The sequence below is a fragment of the Apaloderma vittatum genome, unplaced genomic scaffold (genome assembly GCF_000703405.1).
Source record: "Apaloderma vittatum isolate BGI_N311 unplaced genomic scaffold, ASM70340v1 scaffold12554, whole genome shotgun sequence".
Taxonomy (NCBI): Eukaryota; Metazoa; Chordata; class Aves; order Trogoniformes; family Trogonidae; genus Apaloderma; species Apaloderma vittatum.
In genome coordinates this window covers 1-26,747 of record NW_009713261.1, presented here as the reverse complement: position 1 = coordinate 26,747, position 26,747 = coordinate 1, and the positions used below count along the sequence as shown (strand labels likewise).

The window sequence follows — 26,747 nt, the reverse complement described above, 5'->3', positions numbered from 1 at the left end:
TATAAAAGAATGAAATCTAGACCAAACCTTGGTCTGCTGAATATGTATGAAACTTTCTGTTGTTTTAGGGAAGCAGGACTATCCCTGTAGTTTTGGAGCCAGATAGCTTTCTAAAAAACAACTCTGTGTTTTGAGGGTTTGGTGTGAAGGAAAGGGACAGAGGAGAGAAAGAGAGAGCTGTATTCAGACTTCTGTTTTACCAAGACCCAAGTTTCTTCTGCTTAGAGTCCCAGAAGTCACTATTTCGTGAGTCTATTACAGAAGAGGGGAACCATGTCCTTTGCCCCTGTCTTGGATCATACTAAAATCTTTTTCTCCTCTGCACTTAGTTGAGATTTTTGCCCCTACAGGCATGCAAGGCTGAAAGCAGGGCTCTGCAGGAAATTATGAGCTCAGTATAAACTCAGTGTACTGCAAAACATGTCTAACAGACCTATATGCAGTATTTCCATATTCTTTTTATTCACATTTTCTCTATATCTTGGTCTTCAGACTACAGCGATAGAATGAGTTTGTTGCTGCCCTGCAGTCATTGAAAAAAAAAAAAGGTATCTGAATGGATGGCGTTTTTTGACTTTAGCAGTTCTTTTACAGATATGCTGCTGGTATCTACCAACCCATATGACTACCACTTTTGCTCACAAGGAGTGGTTACAGTGGACAACTTGGATGATGGAGAAGAATTGCTGGCAACAGATGTAAGTCCATATGGATTTGACTTGTGCTCCATAGATTAGGTGTACGTGGGGAGGAAATGTGCTTGGCAGGAGTCTAACTTCTGAAACTGCTGGACTAAAGTGAAAGCAGAAATCGGTCTTAATTGTGTACATACTATGAGGCACGAATCCTTATAAATTATTATACTTTTGAATCTGGCTGTGCAAAATTATAAGAATATTGTGCCATTGGGCACAATATTCTTATAACTTTGATATCTAAAATGCTAGATAAAGAGTTCTCCTCCTGCTGCCCAGCCACTGCCAGGTCTTCAGAGTGACCCAGTGGCTGCTTTCTGAGATAACGTCCCTTTGCAGGTTAGTGATATCTGCCATGCGAAGGTAGATTGCAGGCCTGCAAAATGCCATGACTTTTGAATAGGGAACTGATAATATACCTGCATTTCCTTTTCACAGCAAGCCATGGACATCTTGGGATTTGTGCCAGATGAGAAGTCTGGCTCCTACAAGCTCACAGGTGCCATCATGCACTTTGGGAATATGAAATTCAAACAAAGACCCAGAGAAGAGCAGGCAGAGGCTGATGGCACTGAAAGTAAGAACAATACCTAAAATTACTCCTTACTTTCAGAAGTCTGGCAGGTATCCTGTACTGTGTTGAGGAAAAAGTAGCCTGTTTGCTTTGATCTTGCACAATGTAGCTCTTGCTCAGCCAAGGGTGCTATGTTTTATTTGTAGCAGTAGCTTGCTCAGTGGTGGGTAACTTTACTTAGTGGAACGTGAATAGACGTGCTCGGAGCAGCGCAGTGAAATTCCACCTCTGTAATCATTCGAACAAAATGGTTGGAAAAAAATGTTGCCTTAGCTTTCTTGTCCATGTCTTCAGGTCTTGCTTCTTTAGTTCTTCTTGCTCCTGAAACTGTCTATAACCAGTGCAGAGATATGTTCTTTTCACTGTATGTGAAAATCTTCTCAAGTGTGATTCTTGCAGCAGCTGGGTTCTGAGGAAGCTAGATAACCTTCTCTATGACAAGGGAGAGTACAGGCATACCTAACACAAATCATTAAAAGAGCAAGGTCTTTATCCAGTTTCTCTTTGGAAGTGGATGTGCTTAATATTTTTTCTTGGTTAGGCATGTTTCCATGTAGGAGTTCAACGCCAGTTGAAACGTTGTTTCTCTTGATCAGGTGCCGACAAAGCTGCCTACCTAATGGGAATCAACTCCTCTGATTTGATTAAAGGTTTATTGCACCCTAGAGTGAAAGTTGGCAACGAGTATGTGACCAAAGGTCAAAGTGTTGAACAGGTAAGAAGAAGCTTTCAGAGTATTCAGAAAGCTGCCCCGCAAGACTGGAGGGTTCACCTGTAACATCTGAGAGAGACAGACAGCTGCTAGAAGTATTAGCATGTGTTTGTTCTTCTTAGGGGGAATAGACAGTGAAAGTGCAGGAAGCTGACAAAAAGACTGACAAAGGAATAGTGGCCAGCACTGCCTTTGATAGGACTGGGTTTCTGATGTGTCAGTAGCAGCCACTCAGAGAAACCAGGTGCAGTAAAACCGCATGGGGATTGAGATCTAATTCTGGATGAGTATAGTTACCTAGAAGAGTTGAGCCATGGATTATTTATTCACTCATCACTCATTCATTATTCATGTAATTTTAAGCTCTGTGTGACCTCAATCAGCTAAAGGCAATATCTACTTAAAGGTATCTCTTAATTTAGGAAACAAAAGTCTTTGAGTTAGCACTGCTGCAGCTGTAGCAGTGTGGTAGAAGATGCTGCAGCATTTTGGTTACAATGAAAATTGTTGTTTGAAGAATTGTTGTGTTAAAGCCTCAGAAACTAGAAAACTGCTGAAGTCTATCCTATTGCCGTAGTTGTGCATGGTATAAAGAGATGACTTCTAATAGACTTTTCCTATTGCCTGATTATGCCATAACATCCGTCAAAAATTAGAAGCAAATGACTATGCAACCTGAGCACAGACACCACCCCCAACCCCCCCGCTATTCTGGCAGTAACACTGGACATCATGGCTGGCTCTTGAGCTTTCTGGTATCTAACTTCCACAGTAATGTCAGGGATTAAAACATTTGCAACTTGCTGTCCAACTGTTTTCGAAGAAGTGCTTCACTAGCACTATATATACATGTTGTTATGTATTTATATGTATACTAAATGTGTGAAGAAATGTCAGCGTAGATAATGGGAGAAACTGTGTATTGTATTAAGTATGTCTTGGTGATTATAAAAAACATTGTGAAATTTCATTTAAACCCTAGGCAGGGATTGAAATAGGCTGCTGCTGCACTGAAATCTTCATGTTCAACAGTGAATTCTGTTCCACACAGTGGTGTTTTGAAACATATTTTTTAGGTTTTGTATGCTGTTGGAGCCTTGTCTAAGGCAGTGTACGATCGAATGTTCAAATGGCTGGTGGTCCGTATCAACAAGACATTGGACACTAAGCTGCCAAGGCAGTTCTTCATTGGAGTCCTGGATATTGCTGGTTTTGAAATCTTTGATGTGAGTATCAGTGTGTGAGGACTCGGTGGAAGGACTTAAAAGATGGTCAGGGATAGCTCTTGGGATATTTCTTCTAAATGAACAGAGGGCAAAGTGCTGAAAAAAACATAAAGCAAGTAGTGTATATGATTTATTTTTTTTTCCATGAATAGATGTAGCAAATATTCAACATTTAGCATGGCTGGACATGCTTATGGTTTCTGGGCAGGTAAAAGGTGACAAGCTTTACCAAAGACAACATTTCACATTCTTTGGGCTGTGAGTTTAGGAGAATGTTTTGTTCCCACTCTTTCTTTTTGAGAGGTAACATCTTTTATATAGGGTATGACACTTTGTATCTCAATATAAGGAATATATCTTCATCTCAACATAAGAAAGGAATTTTTTACACTGAGAAAAATCAATCACTGGAACAACCTCCCCTGTGATTTGGTAGAGTCTTCATCACTGGAGGTTTTCAAAATGTGGTTGGACAGGGTGCTAGACGTTCTCATTTGGATTCTCTTTCTTATAAAAGATTGAACCAGATGATCTTTCAAAGTTCCTTCCAAACTGGGGTCTTCTGTGATTCTGTCATCATTGTAAAGAAATATAAGTGAGAAAAGCACATCACAGTTTCTGTTTTTCAGAATCCATTCCTGAAGTTAAGTGCTTAATGCTTTTGCTGCTATGCGTTGCTCTATATGCAGTAAAGCACACTGGATCTGTTTTACAGGACTGGGGTGTCGTGCTGGTGAAGGAAAGGTGTGTGCATCTTGTGAAACTTGAACAAATCTGGGCACCATCACACTTTGGAGGATAGTGCATGAGGCAGTCAGCAGCCTGCTGCTGAAAAAAACCTCCTTTGCCTTCAGTTTTATCCTCAGCAGTTCCTTAACCAGTTACTGTTTAGAAGGTTTGGGATGTAAACGAGTTTCCTTCTTGCTGTTCCATCAAGCCCTTACCATAGTTAAATGTGGTGCAAACACTGCTTTTTTACCTCCTTCTGCAGTTTAACAGCTTTGAGCAACTCTGCATCAATTACACTAATGAGAAACTGCAACAGTTTTTCAATCATCACATGTTTGTCCTGGAGCAAGAAGAGTATAAGAAGGAAGGCATTGAGTGGGTATTCATTGATTTTGGCATGGACCTGCAGGCCTGCATTGATCTAATTGAGAAGGTATGTACAAGAGTGCTAAAATGTATTTACTGAATTGGTTGTATTCATGGTGCTCCCTCGGAGATGTCTCAAGTGTCAGTGAATAGAGTAGGATAAACCTCAGGACCAGTTTCTTGCTTTTCTACATGCAATAGAGAATCGAAGGAAAATCATTTTTTGTGGCATTTGTGGATACTTGGCTTGATCTCTCTAAGTCTGCCTTACAGACTCAACAGAACTAAAAGCTGTAACTGTTGATTTGTATGGATGTATAATCTTCCTTGGGTTTTATCTGTGTTTTTCTCCATCCCTACTGCTCTTCCATTTACTGTGTTCCACTTATGCTTAATATCAAACTTACTCATCAGATTTTCAGGGCAAATGCTATGTTTCAGTCACATAGCCTCCACCTCCCTCCATGAGGTTCCTGTTTCTTGCATTACACACTTATCTGTAAAGTCCTTCATGCTCTTCCTAGCCTGCAACTATTGCTTCCCTCTCACTGCTTCCCCAGCATGAGATATGCCTTTCCTTTTCTCTTCTTTGTGAGTCTAATGTGATCATGATGGGGACAGCTGTCTTTCTGTATCTTTCTGCCATCTCTTATGGCACAATATCTAACCCTACTGATTCGTGATGAGAAATTATATTTTGAGTCTTGCATTAGCAGGATGTTTGGAACAGCTGGAGTAGAAAGGCTGATTATTAAGTGCTCTTTTACTTGATCACTTTCTTCTCCAGGGGTAGGATATCTATGCATAATCCTGATCCAGCAAATATTGTGTCCAGTGCTAGGAAGTTAGCTCATCTTTTCCTAAGACACAAATAGTAAAATGCCACTCAGTCCAACTGCCTTGAAAGGTAAATCGAACCCTTTCTGTAAGTCATCATAAAGCCTTTTAAGTCAGAATTGACATACTGAATAGTCAAAGGTGTGGTTACTATTTTAACAGAGTAGTCAAAGGCTTCTTCCTCAGGAGGAGAAGAAATTTTGCAGGCTAAAAATTCTATGAGATCAAAAATAAAGGCACAACAACTGAAATCAGGCAGCCTACGCATTTTTTTAACAGAGATGTTCTTTAATCCACAGCCATTGGGAATCCTGTCTATCCTTGAAGAGGAATGCATGTTCCCGAAAGCTACAGATATGACATTCAAAGCCAAGCTCTATGACAATCACCTTGGCAAGTCACCTAACTTGCAGAAGCCCAGGCCTGATAAGAAAAGGAAATATGAAGCTCACTTTGAGCTTGTTCATTATGCGGGTTCTGTAAGTTCCTCTGCTGGCGGGTAGACTTTGTATTTGAAGTCTTCCAGGTGGGGTTTGGCCCATAGCACACAACAAGGGAGGTGGGAAGGATGAAGAGGGGGAGAAAGGAACAGTGAGGAGTAAAAGCAGTTGTCTACTCACTCTGTGCAAGTGTTGCAACACAGCATGATGCCACCGGACTCCAGGACATCTGGTCCTTTGATACACAAATAAAACTAAACCAACTGAGGAAGGCTAATATTGCTTTTATCTGAGAATACAACTTGCCTTGCCTTTATCACTTTTTTCTATAATCAAATTCAGACTAGTGATTACACAGCAGCATCATCTAACTTTCCATCTTGGTTCCCTGTACAAATGAACTGAGTAATTTCTGCCTAACTTCAGAGATGTTGTTTGATTTTTTTTAAAAAGAAAAAACTTGACATTAGTTTTGCTCGCATTAGGACCAGTGTGTCAAAGTAGAAAAGGGAAATGTGATTATGAAGGTTTAGTTAATGGATCTGGTGATGAGGTGAACAAGAATACAATCCAGTAATGTGATACTGAGCCTAAACTTTCCCAGTTTCAAAGCTCTGTTTTCAGCCCAGATGAGCAGAAAGAATTTGAGAGGGACACAGGAAATTTCTTTTGTGAAGCTAGAGTTAGTATGACGCCTCAGCACAGCAGAGATAGAACCTACCTGATGCTGCTAATTTCAAATTATAATTGAACATTGAGCTAATTTTGTATGTATTAAGAGAAATAATGCCCATCTTGCTCTTTGTATGTAGTTGTTAATGTATTCAGGAAAAAATAGCTTGCGGTACTAATAATAGAATGTGTTTTCCCGCTGAAGAGAGCTGTGGCAAGGTCCTGGAGTCAGATTTTTAATCATTAAATTTCTGTTAGAAAATGTTGATTGTTCTAGTGTAGCATGCTGTTTTGAAGTGAAATTATTACTTGTGCATTTTATAGTTCAGCACTCATTAGTAGCTCTTGGAACACTGACAACATGCGATATCTCTACAGCCAACCACATGGAGTCCATGAGAAGGTGTAGGGACCAGATAGTTTGAAAGGGGTGTGCAGGATTCAGTTGGTAATTATTAGGAAGAGAGGTGTGGGAATTAGGAAGCAGAGAACTGAAGGGGAAGTGATGAAAAACTGTGTGGCTGGTACTGCTCTCAGAGCAGCACTCTACAAAAAGTCATTGACTTCAAGCCAAACCATAAAGAACTACTGGCTGCTCTGAAGGAGAACATTTCCAACCTCTGGTTTTTTTCCAATGCTTGCTGTAGGTTGCCTATAACATCATTGGGTGGCTTGAGAAGAACAAAGACCCACTTAATGAAACTGTAGTAGGTATTTTCCAAAAATCATCCAACAAACTGCTGGCAAGCCTGTTTGAGAGCTACGTTGGTGCTGACGGTGGTAAGTAGAATCAGCTCACGTGGATTTCCTTTCCTTTCTGAGATATGTGCTTGGGAATGAATTTAAGAAACAAAACAACTCTCTCAACTGCAATTTGCTCAATGCTAAATGAGGCAGTGACTAATTATTTAGATGTGCACGGCATCTGTAGGAGTTCGCCAGTTATGCCAATGAGGCCATTAACTCAGCTAATTTGAATGCCTGATACCTCTGAGTATTGGCAAGGAAATCTGTGAACACTCCAGTGGCAGTGTGAGCAAGTAAGCATTCAGATATGCAGGTAAGTGTTGCACAAAAAAATTTTGTACATAAATGCCCATAAACAAGAACAGCTCTTGTTTCACACGCTGTAGTCCTCCTTGTTAGCCACTCTGAATTAAATAAGAAATACAGAGTGTAGAAGAGTGTTTTAGAATATTTTGTTGAATTAGTAGTAGCAAGTAGATGCCGATGGTACCTGAACACAGCCATCAGCCAAAGTAGAAGATTTCACCAATACCTCTTCCTTTTCGGTCGCTGTTGGATTTTTTGTTTGTTTGACAGGACTGATGTATGTCTGAGAACATATTTAAGCTGTATGCATTACATGGAACTGTTTTATTTGTGAGAAGACAAGAAGCAAGCATCCAGAAAATTGATCTTAAGTAAATAAGACTGGCATTCATTACAAAGATGTAGCTCTTATGTCCTGAAGTTGCAATCACTTACAGCCTATTTATTAGTAACCTCATTTCTGTAGATGTCGTTGTCATGAATCATAAGATGCTTTTTGAGGAAGCAAGCAGGCTGCAGACTTCATAATGTGAATAAGAGACGGAGTTGAATGTAAATAACAAAAATCCTGCTACTAGCAAATTCTTACAAGTTACTAACTGCCTATTTGCCTGTGGATGTTCCTGTCTGTCAGAATATTACCTTGTTCTTCCTCAGTGTCAGGAGAAAAGAGCAGCCTGTCCAGATTAGCCTCTTCCAGTTTCAGCAGTGTCACTTTCAAAGGGGGGAAAGGCTGTGGATAATTGCATCAAGCACATTGAGCTCTTCACTTTTCCTTTTACGTTGACCAATGTTGACAGGTGACAGAATGCCAGACCTCCTGGGAATGATCTAATGGTCCAGCGCCTAGAAAGCTGCAGCAACTGCTGTAGGTTTTTGGGTCATGTTTGACTCCTCTGAAACTTCGTAAAGGTCATGTCAGAAACTAGCATTCTGTTGGAGGACCTGAGTGATTCTGACTCTGAAGCTTTAAGCAAAATTCGGGGCATATAAAGCTACTAGATCTAAAAATCACAGATATTCATTTCCCTCCATTCTAGACAGATGTTACTTGCACGAGTTCAGTGCCTGCATAGCGTACATGAGAATCAGTGTCTATACAGTACAATGTACAGTGTAAATTTTCCATAAGCATCACTTCTTTTTCTACATCACGTAGGCTTTTTAATGAATTACAAATTACTCTATTTTGTTAAAAGTTATTTTTCCTCCTTATTCATATTTATGGACTTCCTGCATAACAAGTAATGCTGTGTACATCTGAAAGGCAAATGCAATCCAAAAAGTTTACAGTGGTCTTTGACAAAAATCCTAAGTATGGACGGAGAGCTGCAAGCTTGTGATATATCACAATTCATCTTCAGAATGTTTTATATAATACTGGAGCAATCAGAGCTACCGACTCATTAGCCATGCCTTTCATTTAAAGGGAGTTGCAGTATGAGAAGGGTTTCTCTGTCTCCTATGCCCTGCATGCACCCCATACTGAGATACAGATTGTGATTTTTAGTTGGTTTTTTTTTCTTTAGGTGACCAGGGTGGAGAAAAGAAACGCAAGAAAGGTGCTTCTTTTCAAACGGTGTCCTCATTGCACAAGGTTTGTTTACCTCTCCCCACCTGATGGTTTGACTTAGGACAGTACATTGAAGAGGAATGTTAAGGATTGTAATGGAGAAAAAAAATTGAAATCCAACATCAGAATTTGATTCAGAGCCTGGATTATCGACCTTGACTAAGTGAATACACTGTTATTAAAGCTGGATGTTTGAGGACCTGCTACATTCTATCTTCTTTGAGCATTCAAGAGATTAAGTGAGGTTTATGCTATTTCAGAAAGTAGTACAAAATGCTATGAATCACCTTTATAACTTATTTTGTGGCTTGTAGCTTCACACATGTCTTTGAAACAGGAACTGATTACAAGTAATTCTCTAGTCCCTATCTGATGACTGTAATTGAATCCTGGGGTTAGAGCAGTCATGGAAAACAAAAGTGGTTGACTGCAGTAGCATTTATCCTCTTTTTTCCTGAGTAATTCCCTTCTGCTGAGACTGGCATGTGCTCCTGGCAGAAGCTGTGACTAGGATCATGCCTGTGAAAAAATGGGCCCTATAATTTATTAACATTTCTTATGGGTAACACTGAGGAAGCTGTAATGCAAGTAAACCCCAGGTAGGGAAGGAAGTAGTTATCTCCCACTAGTCACGTCATTTTATCTTGTCTGGAGGTATTCCTCAAGAAGGGAAATCATGTGAAACTGAGACCTGTACCGTTCCTGTTGAAGAAGTCCAAAGGTAGCTGAAGGATCACTCAGAAAGTAATTTAAAAACTCACAGATAGAAGCCCAGTTTCTCCCACACAAGGAGCTGCTAAGTGCGCAGCTCATGTTGTCTCATTTGTTGCCCTGACTGGTGTGAGAAGTCTTCAGTTCAAACATCAGTTGTTCTAATATTCTGGCATTATTTTCCACCCCAGTGGTCTCCATTTTCTGCTTACTAGACAAAACACTTCCTGCAGACCTTGGTGATCGCTGGTAGGCACTGAATGGTTGGGTGCTTCTCAGCTAGCTTGCTGCCTGCCTGGGAGATGTCTGATTAAGATCAATAAAGGGAAAATGTTTGGCCAGGGGGACAAAAGCTTAGGTTTTATGAGGAACAGATGGGAAAGGTGGACTATCCTCATTCAGTAAGGAAGTGACTAGGTAAAAATGTTGTTGGTTTTATAGAATGCTCTGCAGGATTATACTGCATCTTGCTTGCTATGCATGTTGTTTCTGACATTTCAGGGGTTGTAAAACATCTATCTTCTTAAGACTATAATAAAAATTAATTTATACCTTGGTTTATTTGAACACATTTCTCTGTAGCAATTTTGGTAAGCCTATCATTTTGTTGGAGACTATTTAGAGAGATGCCCGTAATAAACTTAACCAACAAACCAAAGAAATTACTGAAATTTCACTAAACTGCTAAAGCTAATTGTGATTTTTATATGTCTGTTCTAGGAAAATTTAAATAAGCTGATGACTAACTTAAAATCCACATCCCCTCACTTTGTACGATGCATTATCCCCAATGAATCAAAAACTCCAGGTATGAAAAACACAACAGTCTTACAATTTTAGTATATTTGAACTATGTTATTCCAATGCTTACTTCCAAGCCACCAGACTTTACCAAATACTGTGTCATTCACCTTATCCAATGGTGTTGCTCTTTCGGGAGAAGACATCTCACATTTTCCAGCTCCCTCGGCGAAAAGAACATTAAGCCTTACGGAGAAGCTCCCTTTAATTTAGCCTTGGTTTTCCCCCATAGGTGAAATGGATGCTTTCCTTGTCTTGCATCAGCTCCGCTGTAATGGTGTCTTGGAAGGCATCCGCATTTGCCGGAAGGGCTTCCCAAACAGGGTACTCTATGCTGACTTTAAACAAAGGTAATGCAGAGCAGTGTTGTCTTCTGTCCTAACTCATCAGTCAAAATAAGCAAGGCACGTCTTCTCATTTTTATTTGAGGGATTTTTATTCCATTCAAGTTTATTTTTAGTTCAGTTTCCCTGAACATAGGAGGCAGAATTCTGCTCTTTCTTGTGTCTGTAGATGCAAAGTTGCACATTACCCTCGGTGAATTTTTTTCAAGTTTTGGGTCAAGAGGAGGGGAAAAAAGCAAACAAAAACATAATGCAGAATCTAGGCCAAGTTTACTCATTGCTCATTTTTTATTTACAGGTACCGCATTCTGAACCCAGGTGCAATCCCAGAGGATAAATTTGTGGATAGCAGAAAAGCTGCTGAAAAACTGATGGCATCTTTAGATGTTGACCATAACCAATATCGTTTTGGACACACCAAGGTAAACAGAAAAGACCATCGCTGTTTAAGTAAAGAGAAAAGCAATAGACTTAATATCTAATTTGTGGAACAGGATATTATGCAATTTCTGGTGGCGGTGAATAATTAAGAGTTAATAATAAAAGGAACCAGTAATATAGCAGCAAAGTGATACTAATTTTTAATATGTGCTAGAGGAGATTTATTTTTCTGGTTCAAGCTCTCACGAAGCTTTTATCACAGCAACACTACAAGTGGACACAGCAGCAGCTGATGCTCCATGCCCCCCAGTAAAACAATAGCTTGTTTAATATAATAGAGGTACACTCAAACATAGATGGACCACAAGATCAGCTGCAGTTTTTGAAATGAGGCCATGTGCAATTATGACATGATCCCATTAGCAAGGATCTCTGGGAGTTGGGAGCTGTGGTTCAGCTGACCTGCTTTGAACCCTGCCACAGCTGAAAAGTATCATGGCAATAAAAATGTAGCAATAAAATCATAGAATCATAGAATTGTATCAGCTGGAAAAGACCTAAAAGATCATCCAGTGCAGCCTTTGTCCCAGCCCTATCAAGCGGCTAAACAATTCCCCTCAACGCAACATCCACCCGTCTCTCAAACACCTCCAGAGACGGTGACTCAACCCCCTCCCTGGGCAGGCTATTCCAATGGCTGACAACCCTCTCAGTAAAGAAATTCTTCCTAATATCTAATGTGAATCTCTCCTGGCACAATTTAAACCTATTTCTCCTCATTCTATCGCTCTCAACTAGGAAGTTTGGCCTATGTAAAACTGGGGAGATGAGACACAGTTTTAAAACAACTTTGAAACTGTATGACGCAGTTGCTGATGCAAGTTGTATTTGGCCCTCTATACCCTTTTACTTTAAAATGTGTCAATAAAAATACCACCCTTCTGAATTATTTCAATAAGGTCTCTGTAAGTCTAGAAAAATGTACTTCGTTATGGAGAAATAACATCTGTGCATGTACCAGGTGTTCTTTAAGGCTGGGCTCTTGGGCCATCTAGAAGAAATGAGGGATGAGAGACTGGCAAAAGTCTTAACAATGATCCAGGCAAGAGCACGTGGCAGACTGATGCGAATCGAGTTTCAGAAGATAGTGGAGAGAAGGTATGAAGGCACACCCTTAAATCTTATCAGATAATAGTCATTACTGTTTAAGTGTATGCTGAATAGAACCATTATTACAGTCCCTAAGGCTATATCTAATCCTAAATTAAAGATTTAAAGTGGATGTATGATAAAAATAATAGCAACCGTATATTAGGTGCCTGCAGCTCTGGTAAAAATCAGATTTGGAAATTTTCCACATCTCTGAAAATCAAGAGCTATGGAAGAAGTTTCTTGTATATCTTGGAACCTAGTACAAGTTCCTAATATTACTGAGAACAAAGCCATAAAACTGATCAAGAACAAAAAAACCTTCTCAGTTTCTCAATTCAGGCTAAGCCTTAGGGAATTTTGTTTCTTTTCTTCTTAAACCAGGGATGCCCTTCTTGTAATTCAGTGGAACATCCGTGCTTTTATGGCTGTGAAGAACTGGCCCTGGATGAAGCTTTTCTTTAAGATCAAACCTCTTCTGAAGTCTGCAGAAACTGAAAAGGAGATGGCCAATATGAAGGAAGAGTTCTTGAAACTGAAGGAGGCCCTGGAAAAATCAGAAGCTAGGAGAAAAGAACTTGAAGAAAAGCAAGTCTCTTTAGTTCAGGAAAAAAATGATTTGCTTCTCCAGCTCCAAGCCGTGAGTAGACACATATATTCGTATATTTATTAAATGTTCTTTAAAACTCAAAGGCTTACAGATCAGAGTGCAATTCAATTAAATTAAGCTGTTGATCTTGTCAGAGTCTTGCCAAAAATTCAGATAGAAGTTATTCTCATATTCTAGCATACAACCAGCAATGCAAATCAATAGGTTTTGTCCAAGGCAATGTCCTTCCTAGGAAAGTAGTCCTACATGGGACTGGTCATGCTCACCACTGTCTCATCCTCCTCTGTTAACTACTTGTTGTTCTTGTCTTCAGAAATCAGGAGTAGGAAATTTTCCTTACACTGCTCTGTAGCATTGGATCAGGCTCTTTGATCAGGATACGGGACGGGTGAGGAATTAAAAAAGGCCAGGCAGTAATTGCTGTCCTCTTCCTTGTGCCACTCCAGGAGCAAGACACTCTGGCAGATGCCGAGGAACGATGTGACTTGTTGATTAAATCCAAGATTCAGCTGGAGGCCAAAGTCAAAGAACTGACAGAGCGGGTTGAGGATGAGGAAGAGATGAATTCTGAACTGACTTCTAAGAAGAGAAAATTGGAAGATGAGTGCTCTGAGCTCAAGAAGGATATTGATGATCTTGAAATAACACTTGCAAAAGTAGAGAAAGAAAAGCATGCTACTGAGAACAAGGTATCTGTTGGTGGGGCATTAATTACCTTTATGACCAGAGCTACTGGTCTTCTGGTGGTTTTACACTATCTGTTACACAGGTCACACTTTAGAATCAGTATGATTATATGACTTTATGAGGGAAAAAAGTGTTAACTCTGAAGCCTAAGTTTCCCTTGCTTTAAAGTCTTACAAATACATCTTCCTTTCTCACATAGGTCAAAAATCTGACGGAAGAAATGGCGACTCTTGATGAGAATATCAGCAAACTTACTAAGGAGAAAAAGTCCTTGCAGGAAGCTCACCAGCAAGTTCTGGATGACCTACAAGCAGAGGAGGACAAGGTCAACACACTGAGCAAAGCTAAAGTGAAACTGGAACAGCAAGTGGATGATGTAAGCTGGCTCTGCCTTCATGTTTCCCCAGGCTTGTTTCTCCATCACTTGGAGTCTTCATGAATCTGAAATGTTGCAAAGCTTTGAAAAGTATTATTGTCCTTTTAAAAATGGTCAAGAATTTAGAAATACAGTCCTTGTACTGTCTGTAAAAGGTAAAATTACAAGAACAACACAAAAACTTATCTGTGTAGGTCAGTCTTTGAAAGAAGCACGATAACAAGCGAAAACCCACTCAGTCTGCATTTGCAGTGTAATTGGCATGAAGTCAAGCAGAACTTTGCTACTAGGAGAAGTGTAATATTTGCACAAATGTAAAACTTGGACTAAGCCTTACATTATATTTCTTTACCCATATGCCCACTGGATGCTAGAAAACAGAAAAATGTAAAACAGGATGCTTGTACTTAAGCATGTCCGCTTCACATCTTGCTAGAGCTCAGCACAAAACTGGGTTCAGCATACATCTGACTGTTGTAGACCATCTGTATTCAATATGTTTAATAAGTCACTTTGTTCCTAAAGCTGGAGGGCTCACTTGAACAAGAGAAGAAAGTGAGGATGGATCTAGAAAGGGCAAAACGCAAACTGGAAGGGGATTTGAAGCTGACGCAAGAGAGTGTCATGGACTTGGAGAATGACAAGCTGCAGATGGAAGAAAAGCTGAAAAAGTAAGAGACTGATTTAATCGTACAAAATAAGGCAGCACAGTTACCACTGTCCCTTCAGAGCCTTCAGGTGTGTCATCCTGATCTGATGGTGACTAAAAGGAAATTCCATAAGGAGAGAGTGTATAGGCAAGAAGGGAAGGAATTATTATTTATTTTTTATTTAAAATGTTTTCCATTGATTAGAGGAGAAAGTTGAAGGAAGTCTTTAAAAAGTTGCCCATCCTCACTAGCTGTGATAGTATTTTTGAAAGACCTGACTCTGTTAAATATATTTTCCTACTGAGTCTTCTGAAAATAACATTACTTGTGTATGACATGAGGAACCAGAAATATAATTGCACACATGCATGCAGAGTCTTGACTTGGAAAGCGCTGCTCAGAGAAAAATGTGGTTTTATGCAAATTGCAGTACATGAGGATTACTTTCATTTTTAGATATGTTAGAAGTTTTACTGAGCAACTCTTTTAAAATTGCAGAAGCCTAACTTGAAGCCACAGGAAAAAATTTCACAGTAAGATTTTTCTTTCTGTGGCAGGAAAGAATTTGAAATGAGCCAGCTGAATTCCAAGATAGAAGATGAACAAGCTATAGTGATGCAGCTGCAGAAAAAGATCAAGGAGCTTCAGGTCAGTTTGCTTCTTTCTCACATATCTTAGGATGAGTTTCTCTTTCCAGAAACTTTTCATAGCTAGCCACAGATTGGCTTTGAGGCCTAAAGTGATGCAACTCTGTAGCTTTCCAGAATGATCCCTTTGCCCCTCTATATGCTCACTCTATAGTGATTCCTTCTCAGTAGCAGGACACATGACCACAGAATGCTAGTGGTTTCAGGCAAGGCAGAAAGGCTCTGGTGTTTTATTTTAAGTCAGACCATGAAGCTGAGGGTGGATGCTGGGAATAAGTTAAGCAGTGATAAGCACAGATTTGAAATTTCAGGGAAGGGCTCAAATGCGCAGCAGATTTTCAACAAATTAAAAGCCAAAGTCAGTCAGCACAGTCCAAACAAAATGTCTTGACCCAAAATAGCAACTCTGGTTTTTTGTAAATAAAGATTTGCATAACTTGGATGTGAAGCATAGATAGGTCAAAATAACTGTTTTATAAAAGAGACTACTCCAGTTAGTATTCATGCAATTCTACACACTGCTGTATTTGAAATCCTGTCTTAACACTCCTGTCTTAGGGAGAGGTAAGCTTAGAGAGAGGCAATCCTGTCTTAGGGACAGGTTACTTCAGGCACAGAGCTCTTAAAATGGGAACAAAAACTCCTTTACAATGACAATTTGTTGCTGTTACTCCTACTATCAAATAACTTCTCTCATGTACTTCAGCTGAATGTCAAGTACGTGAGTATAAGGTCAATGCACTTGGCCTTAATGTCTTGACCTAGAGCTTGTGGAGCAATCTCTACCGTGAGAAAGATGTGACTCATCGTCCTCACTCTAGCTCAGGATCTGATTTACTGGCACAAATGGACAGGTCCTTTATCTGCCGTGCTTCCACCTGTGTTCTAATGCATGGGCTGGCAGAGGGTTCATCAATTTGTGCTTCATGATCTGGTGGGAATCATCATGAAGTTGGCCCAAATGTGCTTGTGTCTCATTGGTAGGCTCGTATAGAAGAACTAGAAGAGGAATTGGAAGCAGAAAGAGCTGCTCGAGCTAAAGTGGAAAAGCAGAGATCAGATTTGGCCCGAGAGCTGGAGGAATTAAGTGAGCGACTTGAGGAGGCTGGGGGAGCCACAGCTGCCCAGCTGGAGATGAACAAGAAGCGTGAGGCAGAGTTCCTGAAGCTGCGGCGGGACCTCGAGGAGGCCACACTGCACTACGAAGCCACGGCTGCCACCCTGAGGAAGAAGCACGCAGACAGCGTGGCTGAGATGGGGGAGCAACTGGACAACCTGCAGCGGGTCAAGCAGAAACTGGAAAAGGAGAAAAGCGAGCTGAAGATGGAAGTGGATGATCTGACATCCAACATGGAGCAGATGGTCAAGGGGAAAGTAAGGGTCCTGAGGCTTCCCAACCCCCAAAGGCGATGCATACCTAAGGCTGGTCTGAAGGTTCCCCAGGACACCTAATAGGTCTGGAGTGTTTTAGAAGGTGGTGTCTTGCAATCTGAGGGTGTTTATGTGCACAGTGACCCCCCTTCCCCAGCTGCTGCTATAGCCCTTCTTATCTGGAGATGGGACAGCAATCAAGAGGGCCCGTCTAAAACACAAAGTGCATCCCTAGTCCCAGACATATTGTTTATGCATATATCTCAGAGCACAACACTGCATCACTTAAATTATGCTTACCCAGGGTGGTGATGACTGGGGTGATGCCACCCAAGGCATCCTGCCCTTGGTTCACAGTTTTGACCCAAGTTAGCAAGGAGTGCAAAGAAAAGGTTTGCATGACCATCGTGTGTATATTCACTTTCTATGGCTGAATTGTGAATTTTACTTCCTGAACAGATAGTCTTGGTATCTCAAAGCACTCTAAAGAGTGCTTTCAGTGCAAGTGAAGAAAAGGAATGTCAGTATTCTACGAGTTAGAAAGCTGTCATCAAACTCAATTTATGATAAATGGCAATTAAAGCAGAATCAGTAGAGCAATTTTCATTGGAGGTAATTTTTCCCATCTAGCAATTATGAGGAGGCTGAACTACATAGGCATGTGATTGCTTTTGAAGTTCTTGCCGAGCCTTTTTACGCTAGTGCTTCTGTTCAGAATGCAGTTCAGGGAAAATAAATGGGGAAGGTGGTCTGATGGGGGAGTTCCCAGGCCTGGGGCTGTAGACAGATGGCTACTGTTTCCCACTCTGCTGCTGTGGTATTTGTGCCTTTGCTATCTGCCGTTTCTCTGAAAGACAAACAAAAAAATAAAAAGGATACATTGGAAGATTATAGTTTCCAAATAGCTGCCTGGAGGCTACCACTCTTTTGTCTTTTCTCTTGATTCCCATTAGGCAAATGCAGAGAAACTTTGCCGCACTTACGAAGACCACCTGAATGAGACAAAAACAAAACTGGATGAGATGACTCGCCTCATGAATGACCTCACTACTCAGAAGACAAAACTTCAGAGCGAGAATGGTATGTGCATGTTCAGCCCAGGTAGACTTCTTCCCAGTAACTGATCAGCTGCTTCTCAGCACTGCATAGGTAAGATGTATCATGCAATGGCATCTGTGCTGAAGGTGACTGGATTAGGATTGCTGAATGGAGCAGTAGCTTATCATAGAATCATAGAATTGTCAGGGTTGCAAGCGACATTAAAGATCATCTAGCTCCAACCCCCCTGCCATGGGCAGGGACATCCCCCACTAGATCAGGTTGCTCAGAGCTGCATCCAGCCTGGCATTGAACACTTCCAGGGATGGGGCTTCCACCCCCTCTCTCGGCAACCTGTGCCAGTGTCTCACCGCCCTCGTGGGGAAGAACTTCTTCCTAATGTCCAATCTGAACCGATCCATCTCTAGCTTCAATCCATTCCCCCTAGTCCTGCCACTACCCGACATCCTAAAAAACCCCTCACCAGCTTTCTTGTAGGCCCCCTTGAGATACTGGAAGGCCAAAATAAGGTCTCCTTGGAGCCTTCTTTTCTGCAGACTGAACAACCCCAACTCTCTCAGTCTGTCTTCATAGGAGAGGTGCTCCAGCCCTCTAATCAACCTCGTGGCTCTTCTCTGGACACACTCCAGCACGTCCAGATTTTTCTTGTGCTGTGGGCTCCAGGTGAGGTCTCACAAGAGTAGAGGGGAAGACTCACCTCCCTCAACCTGTTGGCCACTCACCTTTTGATGCAGCCCAGGACACGACTGGCTTTCTGGGCTGCAAGTGCACACTGACAGCTCATGTTGAGCTTTTCATCTACCAGTACTCCCATGTCCTTTTCTTCAGGGCTGCTCTCAAGCCAGTCACTGCCCAGCCTATATTGGTGCTTGGGATTGCCTCAACCCATATGGAGGACCTTGCACTTGGTCTTGTTGAACTTCATGAGGTTGGCCTGGGCCCACCTCTCTAGCTCGTCAAGGTCCCTCTGGATGGCATCCCTAACCTCCAGCATGTCAGCCGCCCCACACAGCTTGGTGCAGTCAGCAAACTTGCTGAGGGTGCACTCAATGCCACTGTCCATGTCGCTGTTGAAGATGTTAAACAAGACTGGTCCCAGTACTGATCCTTGAGGGACTCCACTTGTCACTGGCTTCCACTTGGACATGGGCCCATTGACAGCCACTCTTTGGGTGCAGCCATCAAGCCAGTTCTCTATCCACAGAATTGTCCATCCATCAATCCCATACCTTATCAGCTTGGAGACCAGGATGTCATGCGGGACAGTGTCAAAGGCTTTGCTTAGGTCCAAGTAAATGATGTCAGTTGCAGTAAATGACATCAGCTGCATTTTTGGCTGGAGCCTTTGCCTTGTTCTATGTACTCCTACAATGCTGCAGTTTCCACCCTGCAGTGACACCCTTCTCGTGATCTTTTGTATCTCTCTGCTCTGTAGGCTGGTCGTTGTGAGGTTCTTGGGGTGCTCTGCAGCCCTCTGAGAAGTCAATGGAAAATCAATGTAAAATAGAAAAGTACAAGCAAAACCAGCTATAACTGCATGTGAAAGTAAGCATCAGTCTAGTCTGATCCACAAGCTGAACAAAAATTAACAAATCAAGGTATTTGCAGTACAAAAAAACCCCAAACAAACAAAAAACCTTGAAACCCAAACACCAAACCACAAAACTCACCAAAAAACCCAAACACAAACAAAAAAAGCCTAAGGAAAACTATCCTGGTGAAGTGAAATCTTCCTTGGAAGAAGCTTCTGAAAAGGTCAGCCACAAACAATATTAGCTCTTTTCCTCAGCTGAATTAGACTGGCAGCACTTCGATATTGGCTGGGACTTTGTCATTTCATCACCTTATTCATTTTTCTTGTTAAATTCTGTGGCAGGTGAATTTGTAAGACAACTTGAAGAGAAGGAGTCACTGATAAGTCAGCTGTCTCGGGGGAAAACATCATTTACACAACAGATTGAAGAACTCAGGAGACAGCTAGAAGAGGAAACCAAGGTAGTGCTTTGACTGTGTCTCATTCATTGAAATGGAATGGGGAAAGCTGTTGATGTTTGTAGCCTGGATAAAACCTGAATTGAAACATAGGAGGGAGAATCTTCCTGGTTACTGTACTGATATAAGTTCCTGCCCCTTACTAAGAAAACAATCAGCGTCATAGAATCCTAGGAGGTTAGGGGTTCAAGGGACCTCTAGAGATCATCTAATCCAACTTCCCTGCCAAAGCAGTATCACCTAGAGCAGGCCACACAGGAACCTGTCCAGGCAGGTTTTGAATGTCTCCAGTAAAACTTACCAATAGGATAGCCAAAATCTCAGATCTTGCATCTTAAAAATTTGGATGCTTCTCCAAAGGTGTTATCTTCAGTCTTGATAGCTTTCCCAGCATGTCACCAGTTAGGGATGACTTCAAACACATCTCACTTGGCATGGACTGTCAAGTCCAGAGGCAAAAAGAAATAAAAAGAACTTAAGCCTCCATTTGAATTTCTAGAGGATGTTTGTTTGGATTGTGCTGCAGGTAACCCTGCAATGCTGTGAATTTTCTGTCCCTGTAGTCCAAAAATGCCCTGGCTCATGCCCTGCAAGCGGCCAGGCATGACTGTGATCTCTTGCGGGAGCAATATGAGGAGGAGCAAGAAGCCAAGGCAGAGCTGCAGCGGGCTCTCTCCAAGGGAAATGCAGAAGTGGCACAGTGGAGAACAAAGTATGAGACTGATGCCATTCAGAGAACTGAGGAGCTGGAAGATGCCAAGTAAGTGGGTTACGTGGGCTGGCCGAACTGTGCTCACTGGGACACGTTACAGCGCTAAGGAAATAGGGCAGCCTGGTTGGAAAAATCCCTCTGGCTCATTGCTGTCATTTGTGGCTGCCCTCATTTTGTTTTGTTCATTGCTTCATCAGGTCAATGTTTCTGTGGAATCCTTGTTCTTGGGGTAGTGGATGTGGATACTGGGATTTATTTAAGAACTACCAAGATTACTCAGCTTGGTTACATCACACGCTTGCTTTTTCCCAGCCCAGTGCTATGTTCCCTTGGTCTTGACTTTGCTTCCCAGCAGTGAGATGATGGCTGCCCTGGAAAGGTAGAGCAGAAAGTCATGTTGGCTCATGTTGTTCAGCCACTCCCAGCTGCAAATCCCAGGCGTTACTAAGCATGATGTCTGACCATCTCCAGTATCTGCCTCCACACATCTTTGATCTGTAGGATCTTCCCCCACTGGCATCTTCATGTTCTTCTATCTGGGCATTTCTTTCTTTCTAGGACCTCTTCTTGCCAGCCCTCCTAGCCCTCTGTTTTTCCAATCTAAATAGTCTATGACCAAAAGCCCAAGGTGTGACCAGCTTCCTAACTGGTAGTTTTGTCTAATATCTCTTAACTGGAGTAACACAATGCTTTCATTCAGGCCAGGTCTTATCAAAAGTTACAACCAGCCCACATCAATTACAGTTAGCAAGTAGCAAGCTGCTGCTTGAGAGTTCAGAAGTTCAATTTCAAGTATTCACACATATGCACAAAATTATCTGCCACATGTCAGCATTCATAATTTAAGCTGGGTTTTTTGCCTATCATAACCCCTTCTCTCTAGAGGCTTGACTTACCCGTCCCTTCCTCTGCCCTCTCAGTTTTCCCTCTCAAAACTGATTTATTGAGATGCAGCTTTGGTGTCAGTTTTTCTAGATAAAATAATAGTGGCACTTGGTCATTTCACTGTCTCTTCCCACCTGGCAGGAAGAAGCTCGCCGCTCGCCTGCAGGAAGCTGAGGAAGCAATTGAAGCAGCCAATGCCAAGTGCTCTTCTCTGGAAAAGACAAAGCACAGGCTGCAGAATGAGCTGGAAGACATGATGATTGACCTGGAGAAGGCCAACTCAGCAGCTGCCTCCCTGGACAAGAAGCAACGTGGGTTTGACAAGATCATCAGTGACTGGAAGCAGAAGTACGAAGAGTCACAGGCTGAGCTGGAGGCTTCCCAGAAGGAGGCCCGTGGCCTCAGCACTGAGCTCTTCAAGCTGAAGAACGCCTATGAGGAGACGCTGGACCATCTGGAGACATTGAAAAGGGAAAACAAGAACCTCCAAGGTAGGCTTCATTCAGGCCCCATGTCCAATGTGAGAGCCAAGCCAGCAGACAGCTGGAGAGATGCAGGAGCCCTCTAGCAGCTGTGGGAAAAGGTGTTTATCTCATCCTTGAGATGAGTTTTCCAGTGTGTTTGGAGACACTGACTGATGCTGGCAATGAAGGTTTTAAACATAGAAATTGGTATGGCCAGAGGAGAGCAGGCTTCCCTTTGCTCACTTGCCAACAAAGCTCACTGGCAGAGGTGCCAGTCCCAGGGGTGAGTAAGAAAGATGACAGAGGTGCAGCGGATGAAACCTGAACAGCTCCCAAAGCATAGCACAGCATCGTTAGACTGCAGATCACAGATAAAAACCAAAACACTGTGACACTTCAAAAAGCATTTGCAAGAAAGACTGTGCCTTCAAGTTGGTCAGGTAAAAAACATTGCTGTAATTGAAAGTGAGGCAGCATCTGTGTACAGAGGAGGCCTTGAGGTAGCAGTTTGAGGTACAGATCCTGTATCTGTGCTCCATGAATTGCATTTTGTTCGGGACATGCTGATTGCTAAATCCATCCATCCTTTTTTATCTCAGAGGAGATTTCTGATCTGACCAATCAGATCAGTGAAGGGAACAAGAGCCTCCATGAAATAGAAAAAATCAAGAAACAGGTTGAACAAGAGAAGTCAGAAGTTCAGCTGGCTCTGGAAGAAGCAGAGGTAAGGAAAGAAAACTCAAAGGAAGAGGAAAGGCTATCTTTATCATGAGTTTCCTTCCTTTTTCATCCTCTCAGCAACACAGTGAATGTGTTGATAGCAAGTGCAACCTCTCTGCACCCAGCTCCTCTGGGCTTGTTAGCCAGTATTTTCAAGTGATGTGACTTTTGAAGATGTCGGCTCTGAGATCATCATCTCCCTTTCAAAGGAGATGCCTTGTAGGTTTGGGGTTTTTGTTGCTTTTGCATTTTTCTTCCTCTTACAGGAAGCTCAGAAATCTTCTGCCTACCTCTTGAAAATCCAATCCTTGCTCACTTCAGCATAGAATATTTTAGTCTTTCAGGAAAAAGGAATTGCTGAGGTGATGGTCTTACACTATTTTATCAGATATTTCTAGTGTCTAGTTTGCAACAGCAAATTCACTATTTCCTAGTTTTTATAATAAGGAAACAAACCTGATGACTTTAAATTTTATAAGGTCTTGGGTACTGCACGGATACTGCAGCGTGCTTTAAAAAATGGTAGCAGTCTCAGAAACCAATTGAAAACAGGCCATTTAGAAAATTGACTCCCAATAGAAGTTTTGTAAAGACATTTAGCATCACTACATTAATTTTGACAGGGACAAGTATGCATGTACCCAAGAGGGATGCCTCATCCTAGTTTCCCAAAACAAACCAGCAATACAGAACAAGCCAACTGGAAAACCTGGTTATTCACTTAGTTGTCAGTTTTTTTGAAAGTTTGGTGCATTGAAAAGCTAAGAAGGGGAGTAGGTGTTGCTGGCTGGAAGCAATACAGCACATAGCAAGGGATTTTTAGGGAAGGCTGCATTTCTTTTGAAATAATATCTGTTAAATTATATCTAAATAATCTCTGTTAAAATTGACATCATCCAGTGACAGGGATCTGTGAATACCTTAAATGCTCTGCAACTTCTTTTGTCTGTTACAGGATGCTTTATACTTGGCAGGGATTTCACAGCCAAACAAACAGGTGTCAGAGCAAAGAAAGATCATGCCTTTCTTCCACAGCTCTGAGATGTGGAGAGTGATTGTATGCTCTATTGATAAACTTTTCTTGCTAGAAAGAATACATCAGTTCTTGAGGGTTCTAAGTGGCACACTTTACTTTCCTGGACTGTGCGGAATGGCTTCCTAAAGCTCAGTGACATTAGGAACTAACAAAAGTAAAGTGGCATGATGTATCTTATTTTAATTGTGAAAGAAATGCAAATTTTCTCCCTTCCTTGTGAATTTGTATCTCTGGCAGTCACCACCAGTGACACCGTACTTCTGCATGCTGTTCCCTTAATATGTTGTGTCTCCTTGGCATGAAACGTGTGTTCAACTGACCTGTAGCTGCTGTGTGATGGCCAGTGATTAGCAAGGATTTTGTACAGCTTTGTCTTCAGAACCTTTGTTCCATTTCTGTTAGCCTTTGAGGGAAGCATAGCTAAGCCTATGCAATTCTAACCTTCAGAGAGCGCTTCCAAAATATATGATGTTCAGTACTGTTTGATGTGAACAACAAGGAGACAGAACGCCACTGTGCCTGATTTATGCAAGACCTGGGAGTCAGAAGCCCTGTTATTTCACTGTGGGCTGTTGTCAGTTCTTGACTTTCCATATATGAGAGAAATGTTAAGAATAATGGCATAGAAACAAATCTCCCTTTTTCATAGACTTTCTATTTTCATGTTAATTGGAAAGAGGGAGAGAATATTTTTTCATTTTGTCATATAGAGCCGATGTCTGTTATTTCTTTCCTTGAAGTCATATTGCGTAATAAGATTTTATAATTGGGAGTCTTCCAGCACTTCATGATTTGGTGAGATCTTTGTGAGGTGGGGGATGTGTGGACCCCTTTGCCCTCCCAACAACAATCTTGTTTTAGCTTTTGTCTATCCCTTACAAGCCTACGAATTTCCAGAGGGTGTGTGTAACAGGGGTGTGGAGCAGGGAATGACAGTTGATATCAAAACCGTGAAGGCAGGGCCTAAGGTTTTGTGGTTTGTTTTTTTTCTGAGCTGTGGACTGTTGGACAATTTGTCCTCTGAGGAGCTTGCTGCTCAGTTTTTCAACTGCCAAGCTGCATTAGAAGGCAAATAAATGCATTTTTTTGCCACGAAAGCTGTTCATGTCCTTGCCTAGAGAAGAGGTAGGGAGGAAACAATGTTGTTTGGAACAGGAAGAAAAGTGCAAAGCAATCATCTTTCTGAAGCAGTTTGTGATTTTTTTAAAAAAAATAGCAATTCCCCGCCTTGGTGCTTTCTATTTCAGGGAGCTTTGGAGCATGAAGAAAGTAAGACCCTTCGCTTCCAGCTTGAACTTTCTCAGCTTAAAGCAGAGTTTGAAAGGAAACTGGCAGAAAAGGAGGAAGAAATGGAAAACATAAGGTACTGTGCAGGAAGCAGCATGAGGGGGTTTTTTAGGGAAAAAATCTCAAAAGATCAGAAACAACCTCAAGACCCAAGCCAGCCAAATGCACCGCAGGTAGTCATGCCAGCACCACCTGATACTGTCTCTGCCAGAAACCAAACCAGCTCTGAGTATTTGCCAAAGGATAGTCCTACCACATTGCTATTTCTTAGTTCAGATATTCCCATCAGTTCAGTCTCTGTCAACATACACATAAGCCCATCATACATACCATGCAGCAGCTGTAACACCACTGACTGGCACAACCAAAGTCACAGCAGACTAAGGGGCCACCAAGCCTGTACATTTACAGTATGGAGACAAGTAGGTCTAGAGAGCTGCCTTCTCCTGTTCCCCTGGGATGGCTCTCTCCTGACTGGAACCATAGGCAAAATCAGCAGCACTACCTCAGTGGTGTTCAGACCTGTCACCTGAAGGCAATCTATTCCCCTCTGCGTTTAGTTAATTTATGCAGCTATACCTACACTGATTGTGGGAGGATGTGAGGAGCTTGCTGTTACGCGTACACCCTCTGGGTAAGTAGTGAGAATTGCAGAGGTACAGAAAGTACGAATATGAAAGGAGAGAAGCTTGCAGATGAAAGGGATAAACAGAAAAAAAATTGAAAGCAATTAGATGACAGAAGGAGGATGCCTTTTGTCTCTCTTCTGCCCCTCAGCACTGACTCTAGTCTGAAGAGTTACAATCTTAAAAAGACACTATGCTGAGGAACATTTTCAGCAACGTGTATGAAATACTTCAGAAAACTCTGGCCTTGAAATAGTCAGTGTTGCCATGCTATTAATCCGAGAACTATGTCAATATTTGTCGGTAGGTAGGGAAGGGGAAGTCCAAGGCCCACCTTAGCCAGCGTAACTACAAGGACTGGTATATTAATTTTTTCAAAAACAAATAATGTTTTGGCCCTTTCACATAGGACATCTTCTGATGTCCTGCAGATGTCTGGATTACAGAAATCTTAGGATAAGCTATCCTAAGCAGTGCTTTATGCCTCAGCTTCATTATGAGTATTTTGCTGCTAAGTTGCCCAGTAGACATGCTGTGTGGTTCCCCGGGTCTAGGGCACAGTCCAATATCTTGCTGGAGTAACAAGGCCCTCAAGGTTTTCCTTGTTGACTCGATGATTTCCCAGAACTCCTATGCTTTCAGCAAAACTTGGTCAGCAGCAAGATAAATATTTCCCTATGTGAGTCATATTCTGTGCTTTGAATTACCTTCCAGCTGTCAGAGAGCAAAACTTTCATCATAAGACTTGACTGTTACAGTGGCAAGAAAATTAAGCACCTGTCTGTATCTGTTTTGTAATCTTTAAATTGACACTGAGCTGCCTTTCCCAGGGAGACCAGGCTGTTAATTAGGGTGGGCTTAATCTCTTCTAACTTTAAATGTCCATAACAAGGATTTCTATTCCTGAATTACTTGCCTTATAATTGAGCATGATAAATGTGTTTCAACATCTATTTTAAGACATGATAAATTGTAGCTTACATGTGCCATTTACTATAAAGAGCTCCTAGAATAATTAGCTTAGAATGTAGCTGCCTACCTTCAGTTTGATTAATCCCCTACAGTAATGCCTTCGTAAAAAGGCTGAGGTCTAAACTATTGAGTTGTTTTAGTAAGTATCTTGGCAAGTGACTGCTAAGCTTGAAGTGCTTCTTGTTAGGTTCAAACCTATACTTGCCTGAGTATCTGAGAATACTTCTTGCTCCAATATTGCCGAAGGAAATGCAGGAAAAGGATGCTACAGGTACTTACAGATCAGGAGTTGGCTGAGGGTGTGAAGCACATCAGCCAATTAGATGGCAGAGAGGCATTAGAAACCTGTGCTATGAATGACATTACAGAATCACAGAATGTCAGGGGTTG

The 26,747-nt window shown here is 41.7% G+C and overlaps 1 protein-coding gene across 1 annotated transcript; it reads left to right on the top strand.

Moving 5' to 3' along the window:
- Positions 1 to 596: 596 nt before the first annotated feature.
- LOC104267059 (myosin-6-like) lies at positions 597 to 24,835 on the top strand (the record flags this gene model as incomplete). The annotated part of the gene is made up of 24 exons (XM_009868305.1): positions 597 to 698; positions 1,134 to 1,272; positions 1,866 to 1,984; positions 3,058 to 3,207; positions 4,199 to 4,369; positions 5,439 to 5,618; positions 6,899 to 7,031; positions 8,834 to 8,901; positions 10,309 to 10,396; positions 10,622 to 10,739; positions 11,032 to 11,155; positions 12,136 to 12,272; positions 12,648 to 12,903; positions 13,320 to 13,562; positions 13,760 to 13,936; positions 14,462 to 14,607; positions 15,144 to 15,234; positions 16,218 to 16,607; positions 17,558 to 17,684; positions 19,540 to 19,658; positions 20,219 to 20,415; positions 21,394 to 21,743; positions 22,316 to 22,440; positions 24,720 to 24,835. Coding segments are annotated over exons 1-24 (3,866 nt in total), but the record flags the coding sequence as incomplete, so codon positions are not given.
- Positions 24,836 to 26,747: the final 1,912 nt, after the last annotated feature.